We start from the raw sequence: 12,715 nt of genomic DNA on the forward strand, positions 1-12,715 counted from the left end.
CCATGGGAGTGTTTAGCACCGGGTCTGGCACATAAATATGCAAGAAATGTTTATGTCTCGCTAATGATGTAGTAGTATTTTATCATCTATGTAACTAATCTCTGTAAATGTTCTCTTGGCGATAGAGTTGGGAACATAATGTAATTTCTAGCAGACTGTCAACAAAAATACATGAAAGAAAGGAAAAAAAATCCAAAGTTTATTAAACATTAAGGATAACAGATAAAGGTTTGCGTGAACAGCATAAACACGGCCCATATCATGGTACACAATTAAACCGACCTTCTGTGAACTTTTACCTGTTTAGCGGATGCAATCTTTGTGGTGTTGCCAAAAAGATAATGGTAGATTATTGTGAAGTTTGGTAAGGTGCTCCAAAATTAAAGATTTTTATGTCTTGACTTAAATAGTTACACACACACACACACACACACACACACACCCCTATATACATTTGGCCCTCTGTGAAATGTACTGACTTTCGTGCCAAGTTCAATTCATCAAGATCGAGGCTAAGGCTGTGCTCATTTTTTAAACATGGTATTATTGCCAGCAGGTGGGGTTCAGTCGACTTACAAACTAGGAGGTCACGGTTGGATTCCCGGTCAGGGCACATGTTCGGGTTGTGGGCTCCATCCCCAGTGTGGGGCGTGCAGGAGGCAGCCGATCAATGATTCTCTCTCATCATTGATGTTTCTATCTCTCTCTCCCCCTCTGCCTTCCTCTCTGAAATCAATAAAAATACATTAAAAAAACAGGCTTAAAAAACAAAACAAAGATAGACCCAAGACCTTGTCAATGCACATGCAGAATTATTCTGAGCTCCCTCACAAGACCAGCGAGCTGAAAGGAAGCGCTGGGATACCTAGTACAGCGTCCTGCCCAGCCCACGCCAGAATCGCCTCTGCACTCTCCTCCAACACAGGGCCTTCTGCTCTAAGCGACGGTGTTGCAGGTGCGCTCCACACCTGCAGGGGCAAGGCCCAATGTAGGTCTCAAAAGGCAGCCACTTCCTCAAGAGAAGGAGAGGGCCACTTACCGCCCGCCCACCCCCTGCCTGCCGCCACAGGTAGCATGGGCAGGACAGGATGAGCAATTCCGACCTTTCTCTGCAAGTCTGGGCCGAAGAAACGGTGATGGGACCTCACCAGGAAGCCCTGGACCACTCATTCCAAATCGTGTCTAAAGGATGCTGGCACACCACGACTCAGCTTCATTGTTAATGGCCAAGGAACTGATCTCTGAAGGAAGCTTATGAGGAAAGGGGGCAGGGGGAATGACAGCAGGACTGTTAGAATAGCTGCAGTCTGCAGAACTCCTCTGACTCCGGTGGACTGGAGTCATGCCACTCTGGGCCACGGCCCCCCACGCAGTTAGCAGAACGGCCTCACTCCCAGTTCACTGGCCTGGGCGGAAGGCAGCGAGTCCAGGAGCGAGTGCTCACGTGTGTGCCGTGGCAGTGACCTACATATAAGGCACCTGTGCAGACTCCAAAGTTTAAAATTGTTGAAGATGAGGTAGGCTTCTGAAACCTTTCCTGGCATGTGAAAGAGTACGTTTTATCACGATCATTTTATTTCTTCTGCAGAAAACATTTGTGATGCTCATTTGATACAATCTAATTCCAAGAAAGACCAGTACTCAAATGCAGTTTTTGTTGGTTTTTTTTTTGGGGGGGGGGCTACCATTTTATACATCAATGGATTGGGTGGTCCAGGGTACGCTCCCTTCAACATGTCACCACTTACATATCTCATTTGTCTCTGCTTTAGAGAATAGTGCCATTGAACAGTTATGGCAATTCGCCTCTTTTCCGATAAAAAGGCCAACCCTGGCTCACTTGTGTCTCTTACTGAATATCGCTTCTTCACATCTGCCTGAGATCGCCCAGGTCTTGCTTGTTTCTGTTACGAGTGATTCACCTGTGTTGAGTGTTTCCTTCCACGACCCGCGTGGAGTAGGGTTCGGTATCTGAAAGAGGAGCCGCACAACAAATGAGAGAAAAAGACACGAGATAATTTTGCAATATTGGGGGACCAGGCGGCAAGTCCCGAAGGACTTCCTTCCTCCCTGTGCTCAGGCCTCACCAAGCTTTGATTGATTCTGGGATGCACCCATAGCATAGCCCTTAGGCAGGTGACCCCTGGCAACAGGCAGACTAGCCCATCAGCAAGGATTTACATAATAATAAAATGGGGGAGTAGTTTCAGCTACCACTGTCTGGACAAACAGAGGTGGCGCCTAGCTCCGACCTTTGCTAGGGCTTCAAAGGCACCCAGCCTTGGGGGGGGGGAGGGGGGTGTCTCTGTCTACGCTTATCAGATAGTGGCAATAAACAGTTTCCCACACACCTGAGCACTGCATTTCAGCTCCAACACTCTTCCATCTCCCACTGTCCTCTGTCGCCTGGGACCGAATGAATACCTGGTGGGAATACCCGCCCAGCCGGGTTTCCTGAGACTCTAACACCATGAGACAACTGCTGGCAGGCTGACCAGGAAGGAGCCCACCAGGTCCCTAAAGAATCAGGTACTCTAGACGCAGGAAACTAGGAAATCTCACAGAGGAAAGGGTGTTTTAATCCAGCACAAAGTGTTTCTTTGTAATAACAGCAGAATCTCTTGACATGACACAACTGAGCAAAACGGAAGAACTATCTTTAAAGTCAGAACATCCATCAAGTCATAAGTCACACATAGCACCGATATCGACCGCCAACTGCCTACGACGCGCGTGCCCACGGGAAGGACTGAGCTCCGCGCGGGGGTGTGCGGTGATATTCCAGTCCAGGAAGTCATCGTTTTGAAGTGAACATTTTTGTGGCAGATGCTTCCCCTAAAAAACACGGTAGCATCCAATAAATATTTGACTAACATCCATTTTGTGCTTTTGGGTGACGTTCACTGACTTCTTTCTGAGACCAACTAGGAAACAGGACACCTCCTTCTATATGTTAGAGCAGGATTCAGCACAGCGGGCCTCCATACTGTTGTGAAATTTCCAAGCAGAAAACATGCTGATGTGTCAGTGATAGGCTTACAATATTAGAGACATCAAAACCCCCAAGCCCTTCTCTGTACAACGCTGACGAATATATATATATATATTTTTGCTATATAATTTCAAAACATGGACTAGTTATCCTTTTCTCTTTGCTCTATATAATATATGTCTTCCAAAATACATGGTCAGTATTTATATCTGAAAAATACTGTACAAAAAAAGAGCTTCCTATAATTACTCTGTATAAACATTAGACAATTTCATAATCTCTCCTTTGGGTCTATAGTAAACAGTTAAACTGATTGGATTACCCACAGTTTGTGACAACACCATCCCCCTCTGAGATACACCAGTGTCTTTTACATTCATTTCTCAGAAGGTCCATGTTATAAAAGCACACACGTTCAAAAGCAAACAGGATAAGAGCCGTAGGCTCCAGAATCATTAATTTATGAAGCATTCGAAAAGGGCACCGCTAGGAAAAGGGGTCATACAAAACACCAACTCATTAACGTAACTGATGTTTAAAAACAGCCAGGTAGAAGTCACAAAAATATATATATTACAAAAAACGGGGGAAACTGAATCTTAATGGAGTTGCTGGGAATATCAAGAGGGCTATGGAAAAAGTTAACTATAAAAGTGGGGTATGGGGGGAGGGTTATGGGAGAAGGGAGAGAACAAAACCAAACATATCCATGTCCAAAAGCCATTCCCAAAATGCACTTTTTTTTTTTTTTGGCTCCTATGCTGATGAAGGAGCCCTTCCTTCTCAGACCTGCCACTTCCCTCTGCTTCCCTGTCCTGGGTGGGGATGTTCTGGGCATGCTCAAATGCATTGCTGTCATTTTTGTTTTTTAAAAGAGGGTGGAATTCTCAGGGAGGGAAAATATCCTACGTCCACTAGTAATACTCAGGCAGCATGCTCTAGCGTACAATAGGATTATTGCTTTAGGTACAGACAGTGCAAAAACACACTCTGTGGTCTATGAGAGTACTCTTACGGATGGGGGGGGGGGAGAATGAAAAGGAAACTTAGTAGATAGCACGGTGAGTAAATATGGGATCTAATTAATCTAAACAGCACTTTCAATGCGAAGACGATGATCATTCAAACTGAAAAGATGAAGAAAGCGACCTACAACTGAAGAGGGCACACAGTAGTGCTGGGCTCTTTTGTGCACCGTGTTGGCATGGTAACTTACAGCAGGGTCTTGAAAACTGAGAGCTCCTGTTCTCCCAGGGCCCTTTAGGTGGGTGGATCCAAACACAGGGTCCTAGCAGAGCAGGGAAGAGCGACCACGAAGCCGCGTGGAAAGGGCAGGAGTGGGGAGGAGGAGAGGGGCAGGAAACCCCGCCGGAGGTCTCCATAGTCCAGTATAAACATGGCACCTTTCTGTTTGGGGACCTGAAAGAGGATGAGCGGGTTCTCTGGAAATGGCAAGTGCAAAGGAACGCACACCGCTGGCCACAGGCGCGCTCAAGCCCGTGCGCCCAGCGCGCACACGCCACAGCGGGAGTCAGTTGTGTTGATTGATGCCTCGGTAAAGTGCTGATGATGGGAAGGGCGGGTGGGGTGGGGTGCTGTCATACGGGAAACGCAGTGTCCATCTAGTCCAAGGCCAGCCCCCTCCATACCGTCCTACAGGGGCCCGTGCCTGGCCTCGTACTTGGCCAGAATGTTCTTGCACTTGCCCAGCTCCTTGCGCAGGTCGGCCACCTCCTGGCGCAGGGCCGAGTTCTCCTTCTCCAGGAAGGACGCGCGGATGGCGATCTGGTTCTCCTTCAGCCGCCGCGCGTCGCGGGAGCGCTTGGCTGCCATGTTGTTCTTTCTGCGCCTTGCCCAGTACTTGTCATCCTGCTCGGGAGGTGCAGAAGGGAAAGGAAACAAGATATTAGATTTCGGCAGAGCTGAGGGCCCGCTGGGCGGCTGGTGGGCCTTGGGGTTGCGCCCAGGCGCCAGCCCAGGAGTCTTAACCTGTGGCTCCTTCCTTGACAGTCTCAGCAGCCCTGAGTGGAGTCCGTGGGCCATGGCTCCCTTAGCTGGGACCGGCCTGTCACCACACGCTCCTACCCTCTGCCCAGCAGGGCATGTGCCCCAGGAGGAGAGGTTGAGGCTGAGAGAAAGCAAGGGGCGCCCCGCACACCCTAAATGGCATTCCAGATTTCTCCACTCTTTTTGCTGAAATCGTTATTTTTCGAACCCTTCTCTTCCATGGGCACTCATATGCTTTTAAAAAAATACATGTTTTTATTGATTTCAGAGAAGAAGGGAGAGGGAGAAAGAGATAGAAACATCAACGATGAAAGAGAATCATTAACCAGCTGCCTAACCGGGAATCTAACCATGACTTCCTGGCTCATAGGTCAAGGCTCAACCACTGAGCCACTCTGGCCCAGCCTCATAAGCTTTTGGACTTAGGGTTGATACAATATTGCTGGAAGGCAACTGGGCAATATCTGTCAACTACTTCAATGCACGTACTACTGATCCAGCTACTCCACCTCTAACGTCTCCTCCTGCAGCAACCTGCATGCGTGTGCACAGACACAGGCGCCATGTTTTCTGCGGCACTGTTTGCAACAGGAAAGAAGTGGGGAGGGGAACGTAATTATTGGTAAGAGATTTGATAACTAAATAATGATGGTGAATACTCTGCAGCTATTAACAATGATAATCCAGTCGAACCAGAAAGATGTCCATGATATATCATGATGTGAGTGGAAACAACAATAATCTGTAGATAAATGTGTGTGGCCTCATCCCACTCTGGTTAAAAAAAAATCACAATATTACGTATCCGTACAAAGAGGCCCAGAGTGATTGATGCCAAGCTGTGAAAAGTGATGCCTTCAGAGGAGGATTCAAGGGAGGGTATAGCTTCTTAGTTTATATCCTTCTGAACTGTTGGCATATGACATAATGGGCATGCACATTTTGGCAATTAAAAACAGAAATTGAGAAAAACCCACCAAATTTCTACCTGCCACCACATCAACATACTCATAGTGGTGGCTAGCATTTAAATAATTTACCCTGATTTCCTGTTTCACGGGTCTCTGCGCATCAATTAGCCTGAGTAATGTTTAACTGTGGTCAACAAGAAAGCGGTCCCTTCTTCCCCCTCCCCTCTCCCGACTCCTCCTGCCAGAAGAAAGGGAAACACTCCTGGGAAGACTAACACTCCTGGCAAGCCTTCTTATAGACCTTCCAACTGATCTATGGTGCCACCTGGTGCATTTTGCCACTCCCCCTGCCCCCACCCCTCTTTTCAACAACTGGCAAGAGCAAATCGCTCTGGATCCTGGCAAGCCCAAAACCTGCAGTTACATGCCACCCAGAGTAAGTGGGTGAGGCCAGTTCTCACCCTCCCCCAGGATTCCAAGGGGCAGCTGGCACTGGACAAGGTCACATGGGTTTGGGCCAAGGCTGTAAGCCAGGTCCAAGGTCAGTGGCCCGCCTCCATACCTGCCCATTACCCTCAGCAGACACTCGCCCTAATCAAGGACAGAAGGTGTGAGACGGACAGCGTGTGCAGGCACCTCTGTGGCTTTCACAAGCTGGACTTTTATTTACAAAGCGCTCTCAGCTTTCTATATATTTCATGATGATATGTAACAAACTGGGAAAACAAAAGACCTTCGTACTGGCTGCTACCAGAACTGTCCTTAGAGAGGAGTTAGCTTGGGCAGGTGTGCAACGGCTGTTGGTGGGATTTGTTATTTTGCTTCCGAAAGGGAGCAGGGGGCTGGAGGAAGCAGAGGGCCAGTGGATGAGAGAGGCTGGGAGGAGCTGGGGGAGTGAAAGGCTTCCCAGGGCTGAATGGGCCCAGTGTAGCCTCTGGTATAGCCCCCAGTTGTTTGTGTTACTTCGATGTAAACCCCAATTCCACCCCCCCCCGCACTCCCCCCTCCCCCTGGTGTGTCAGGAGGTCTGCCACCCTCCTCAATGCTCCTTGGAGTGTGGTTTCCAAGGTCATTCAAAAGAGGGGCTGACTTAGGATGTGTCCGAACCTGCACCCAGGGCAACAGGCGCCCACGAGGTGCAGAAGGACGTGAGAATCACCCCCTGGGATACTGTAGAAGCTGTGTGTGTTGGGGGGACAGATGGGGTGTAGGCCATGGACTTGGTTTGTGACCACATCATAGGGCCCAGGGAGTCACCAGTTCACTCAACCAACTTCTCTGTCTCTGGGAGCTCTCACCTCTGAGGCGGTTACACCCCCAGCCTCCCCTGTCCACACCTGGAGATGGGTTAGGAAAGGCGACGAATGGGGACAGGAATGGAGGGAGGATGTAGAAGGCAGGGATGATGCAGGGCTGTCCTGGTGGAGAAAAGCCAGGCTGCCGCCCTTTGTATTGCAGGAGACTGAGGGGCTGATACATTTGGCACCACATCCCCTGTCCCCTTCTCCTCCGCCCCCAGGGGCAGATGCCACCTAGCTGCCCGGTCACCCCCACCCAGCAAGGACCGACCCCTCAGTCCTCTCCCATCATCTTCCTGATGCCCCCTCCTCCGACCAGGCCAGCATCCCTTGTCAGCAGACTAGAAGTGCCTGGAGGGTAAGAAACAATGCCAGGACCAATTCACCTCCGCATCCCCAGCCCGACACAGGGCTTGGCACACACCAGCATCACAGGGCCCCGGGAGTCAGCAGTTCACTCAACCAACTTCTCCGTCTCAAGTGAAAAATATGTGTCAAGTGAATGAATGGGTGCTGCAAAGTATGAAGATATCAAAGTGATCAGGGTCTCGGCTGGGAGTCCCAGTGTGCCACCCCTTCACCCTCCCAGGGGACGCATGCTGACCCAACGCATGGCTCAAGGGAGGAAGCGCGGGCAGCGGTGGGGAAGGCCGGTTCACTCAGTACGTTTGCTCATCCAGTGCTGGGGCCACAGTCGGGTCTCCCACCCACCCAAGCTCAGAGCTTCCCGCTTCCCACGAGCACATGGTCTGTGGCCCGAGGCTTCCTCCCAACTGGAGAAATCCAAGGACACGTGGCAGGAGGATGTCGCTGCCCACTCCCACCTGCTGCGGGAAAAGGTCAGGCCTGGCTCTGACAACAGTGAGATGCAGAATCCCAGCCCAGAAGGTTTCCACGTGGCCTCTCTGTTGCCAAGGTTACCTGGGATGTTAGGTAGGCTTGCCCTCTGCTTTGACCTTGTAAATTTGGAGACCCTACGAAGGTCTGGCTGGGAGCTACGTCTCTTACTCGGCAGCATCCTTTCAAACTACCTTCCATTCAAAAGGAAATCCACGCAGCACAGGTTCCTGGGTTTTAGTATAAGAGATGAGCTCTGAAACACAGCCGGACGGCTAAGCGCACAAGATGAGAGAAACCATCCAGTCCAAAGAAGATACCTACTCGCCCAAGGACCTAACCCGATGGTGCCCCTTCACACCCCGTCGTAGGCTAACCAGCAATTCCCTGGCCAGGTTAGATCTCTGGTATTTTACTATGCACTTTCTGATTCTCAGGGGGACAGCTACTGGTCTGTCCCCGAGGAGCCCCTGTCAGGGCAACGTGCTACAGTGACCTGTTTGGAAGCTAGAAGACTCAGGGACCAGGCTAGGCTTTCCTCTACCTCAGTGGTTCTCAACCTTCTGGCCCTTTAAATACAGTTCCTCATGTTGTGACCCAACCATAAAATTATTTTCGTTGCTACTTCATCACTGTGATGTTGCTACTGTTATAAATCGTAATGTAAATATCTGCTATGCAGGATGGTCTTAGGCGATCCCTGTGAAAGGGTCGTTCGACCGCCAAAGGGGTCGCGACCCACAGGTTGAGAACCCCAGCTCTACCTAGCAGTGAGCAGTGCTCGCCTATCTCACTTTCTGCCTCTCCATTTCTTCAACTACAAAATGGTAACTTGGTCTAGTGAATCTCCGAGGTCTGCTCAGCCCTGACAATTCTGCATCCCTCCAGGTACGGAGATGACGGCAGTGATTCAAATCTGCCAGACACTTCCTCTCCAATGCTCTTTCTGGATGGAAAAGTAGAGGTAACGAGTCTAAGTCAGTCCCAGGACACGCCCCAAACTCCCATTTCCCAGCCAAGGAGCCACACTCCATCTGAACTAGACTGAGGCCTGAGAGATGGGGGTCAGACATTAGGAAAGGGTTAATGGATTACGCTTGGTGCCAATACCTTGAATGTAGATAATCATATCTTCATTGTCCATATGCTTGGAATGAGGCATAAACACACAAGTCTAAGCAACAGCTAATCAAAAGTGGTTCTAATTTAATGCCAGTGGACATGCAACATTTTAAAGAATTCCCTCCCTAAAGTTCATTAAATGTGTCAGAATAATTTTAAGTTGCATCTGACTTCCCAAGATAAACCTATGTTCTTTTATAAATAATGTGTCCCTTCAACACAGCAGAGAAAAACCAACTTGGAATTAACCTTTTGTTGAGATATTCAAGTGATCATTATTTGAGGTCCAGAGTGAACATTAAAAGAAATAGTGTCAGGAACCCACCAGCTTCTTTAACAAAATCCCGCCCTGGTCACCCAAGGTTGGCCATGTGGAGAGGGGTCCTGTCTCCAGCTGTTGTTCCCCGAGGCCCTCCGGGAAAGGACAGCAATTAGTTATCAACCAATCAATCCCCACAGGGAATTTCCCTTGGAAGGCTGGGAGGCCAAGATGCCCTTCCCCAGTGATTTCTCTCTCTTTCCAACCTTGAAAGGTTATAGTTTGATTTTATTGGCCTTTCATGTGTTTCCTTGCAGACTGCCTCCTTCATGGGCTGCAAATATCTCCAACATTTTATCGCTCCTCCTCCTTTCTGGGCATTATGGAGACATGAAAGGCACGTTTCAGAAGACACCCAGCGAGGAAGCAACTTGCTGAGAGTCACATGCCAAGAAATAGGATCAGAAAGCAAGAGTCCTTTGTTCGCCAGCTTGTGTGATCTTCCCAGGGTCACCCTTTTAATCCGCCTCTCGAGCCTCCCACTCCCTACCTGCCCACGGCCTGGTCACCAGTTCCAATTTACCTTCAGATCCTCGGGGATGAAGACTTTGCGAGCTTTCTTAATCATGGGCTGCGGCTTCAGTTCTTCCTCGGAGAACTTGCGTTTGCGAGGGTCAAATATTTCCTGGCCAGGGATGCTGGACAGGGCGAGGTCTGCCGGGTCCGGCTCATAACCCACCGGGACCTGGATGGTGTCGGGATCGATGGGACTCGGTGTATTGCGGTTCGCCGGCAACAGCTGACCTGGAACAACACGGGAGTTTCAATTCATCAACACCCTAGGGCAGCGGTTCTCAACCTGTGGGTCACGACCCCTTTGGCGGTCGAACGACCCTTTCACAGGGGTCGCCTAAGACCATCCTGCATATCAGATATTTACATGATGATTCATAACAGTAGCAACATTACAGTTATGAAGTAGCAATGAAAATAATTTTATGGTTGGGTCCCAACATGAGGAACTGTCTTTAAAGGGCCAGAAGGTTGAGAACCACTGCCCTAGGGAGACCCAGTAGACACAGCTTGGTGATGCTTCAAGGTGAGTGACAGGTCTGCATGTTACTGATATCCGCCCCTAACCCTGTTCATCTTACTCATCCCCACCATGTTCCTGGGAGCACCACTGAGCAGGACTTTACTCAGATCGTGCACAACCAAGGCCCACAAACACATGGTCACAAACGAAATTAAAAAATACCTGTGTTTAGCCTAGCCGGCATTGCTTAGGGGTTGGTGGTAGACCTATGAACCAGGGGGTCAGGGTTTGATTCCCTGTCAGGGCACATGCCCAGGTTGTGGGCTGGATCCCCAGTAGACGGCGTGCAGGAGGCAGGCGATCAATAATTCTCTCATCATTAATGTTTCTATCTCTCTCTCCCTCTCCCTTCCTCTCTGATATCAATAAAAATATATTAAAAAACAAACAAACACCTGTGTTCATTCTTTTTTTGCAACACATCCATGTATCAGCTCCATGCCAGGTGCTACAGGTACAATGGCTAGAAATATATGACTGTTACCTTCAAGGTTTTCCAGGCAAATCAGGGAACCAGACCAATAACTAGCCAGTGAGGACACAGTGACGGTGCCCAAATGGATGCCAACCTCACGTGTGTCCAGAGTGTGGGCAGCAGTGCGTGGGCAGCAGTGCATAACAGGGAGGTTAGGGGACGTTTCCTAGAGGTGACACCTGGCATAGCCGCATCTTGAGACAAAAGATAGTTAGCCCGGAAAGGGAATCTGGGCATAAACACAAGACAGACGGTTACGTTTCTGAGGAGCCACAGGCAGGCTTGGTGGCTGCAGCACTGAATCAGAGCACACGTGGAGGGGCGAGGGGTCAGAGAACTAGGAGCAGGAAGGTGGGCAGTGGGGTGGTATAAAAGCCCCGAGTTGACATCGGTGAAGGGTTCTGAGCACTGAAGTGGGGCACAGAGCTGAGCTTTGGAGAGAAGACTCAGGTGGCGTGAGGGATGGACTGAAGGCTGCAAGGCTGGGGTGGGAGACCAGCTCCCAGGCCATTGTGATAACCCACGCACGCACGCCGACGATGGGCCCCGGGGACGGGCTCCAGGAACATCTAACGAAGAAGGAAGGACACAATGGAGACGGCCTCACTTCCACTTGAAGGTCCTACAGGCTAACCCCCGGAAACGCACTGGTTCCACTGGACAGCAGGGTTCCTGAGTTTCATAGCGCGTCTCACTGGTGAAATGAACTTCCTAACGGACCACACTGTGTATGTGGGGAGCTCTGAATCTTACTTCTAGTTTCGCCTGAAGTTTTCAATCGTTCCTTTCAGGCCCAGAGGATAAAGGAGTGGACACGGCTCAGCTCTGCTCGGTCCGTCCCCTCCTCTTCCTCACGGCCAGAGGCTGGGCAGCGTGTGTGTACCCTGCAGCTTTCATTAAAACTCACCCCAGGTTGAAGTGCGCAGCCAGGGGCTTGCATTCTAGCAAAACTGTGAAACTGGGCTTGTCTGTCTCCTGGAAAGGCCGGGTGGGGAGCTTGCAAAACGAATGTTCTGGGTGACCTTCCAGCCCCTGCTCTGCACTGAGCTCCCTCTGTCTCCTGTTTGCCAAAGGGGAAGCGAAGGGCCCCCCAGGCGTTGGCAGAGGATGGAGATGTGGCATTAGCCAGGCTGAGCTGGGCTCTGTATTGGACCGTGTCGAGCTGGATTTGATCTCGTGCCTCTTGACATCGCCTCAGAAAACGAACCATGTCTGAGTCAAACAGGGCTTTTATTTTCCCTTTGGAATTTCTCTTTGAACTTAATAACATAGCTACCCGGTGCCCCGTCTCTATGACCACCTCCCCACTCCTCCCCCAGCGCACGCACACTCACACAGGCGTGCACACGCTTCTCCTACCCTCTGCAAGCCTCTCTTAACTAGTGTTTCCTAAATCGAATGGCTCCAAGTTACTTTGACTTCCTCCCTAGTACCTCAGTATTCTGTTTGTTATGCTATATTAAAAGTAGTAAAATGTTCTCCTTTATTTTTTTATAAATGTTAAGCTTTACACACACCCTCCTCTACCAGAACTCATGGTCTTTCGTGGTTGATCTGTTTCATGCCCACCCCCCTCACCGTGGTCCCTACATCAGAGTCCAGCTTCTACAAAGAGTGCTGCTCATTAACGGTGGCCCTTGGCGAGCTGGCCTCCGACGTCCATCCCTGGGCATTCTGATAAGACCACTTCCCAGTCAGGCAGAGCCTTCCTCGGCATT

General features: G+C 50.0%; 1 protein-coding gene and 1 long non-coding RNA gene across 4 annotated transcripts in view; one reads left to right on the forward strand and one right to left on the reverse strand.

The window, feature by feature from the left end:
* Window positions 1–2,558: 2,558 nt before the first annotated feature.
* The window catches only part of HLF (hepatic leukemia factor), a 46,504-nt gene continuing 36,347 nt past the window's right edge, over window positions 2,559–12,715 (reverse strand). The window contains exons 3-4 of one of the 3 annotated variants that reach the window (XM_006753164.2): window positions 10,010–10,230; window positions 2,559–4,861 (exon numbers count right to left, since the gene is read on the reverse strand). In XM_006753164.2, the coding sequence (XP_006753227.1) occupies window positions 4,646–4,861; window positions 10,010–10,230 (437 nt within the window). In that variant the 3' untranslated portion in view covers window positions 2,559–4,645. Of the gene's footprint in view, window positions 4,865–8,750; window positions 9,800–10,009; window positions 10,231–12,715 lie in introns of those variants that run through there. The other 2 variants (XM_006753163.2, XM_015560792.1) reach the window with 2 other exon arrangements.
* The window catches only part of LOC107182328, an 11,189-nt gene continuing 3,817 nt past the window's right edge, over window positions 5,344–12,715 (forward strand). Inside the window, exon 1 of the long non-coding RNA XR_001513054.1 lies at window positions 5,344–5,878. This is a non-coding gene — a long non-coding RNA (uncharacterized LOC107182328). The remainder of the gene's footprint in view (window positions 5,879–12,715) is intronic.

Source organism: Myotis davidii, unplaced genomic scaffold, assembly GCF_000327345.1.
Source record: "Myotis davidii unplaced genomic scaffold, ASM32734v1 scaffold771, whole genome shotgun sequence".
NCBI classification, from domain to species: Eukaryota; Metazoa; Chordata; class Mammalia; order Chiroptera; family Vespertilionidae; genus Myotis; species Myotis davidii.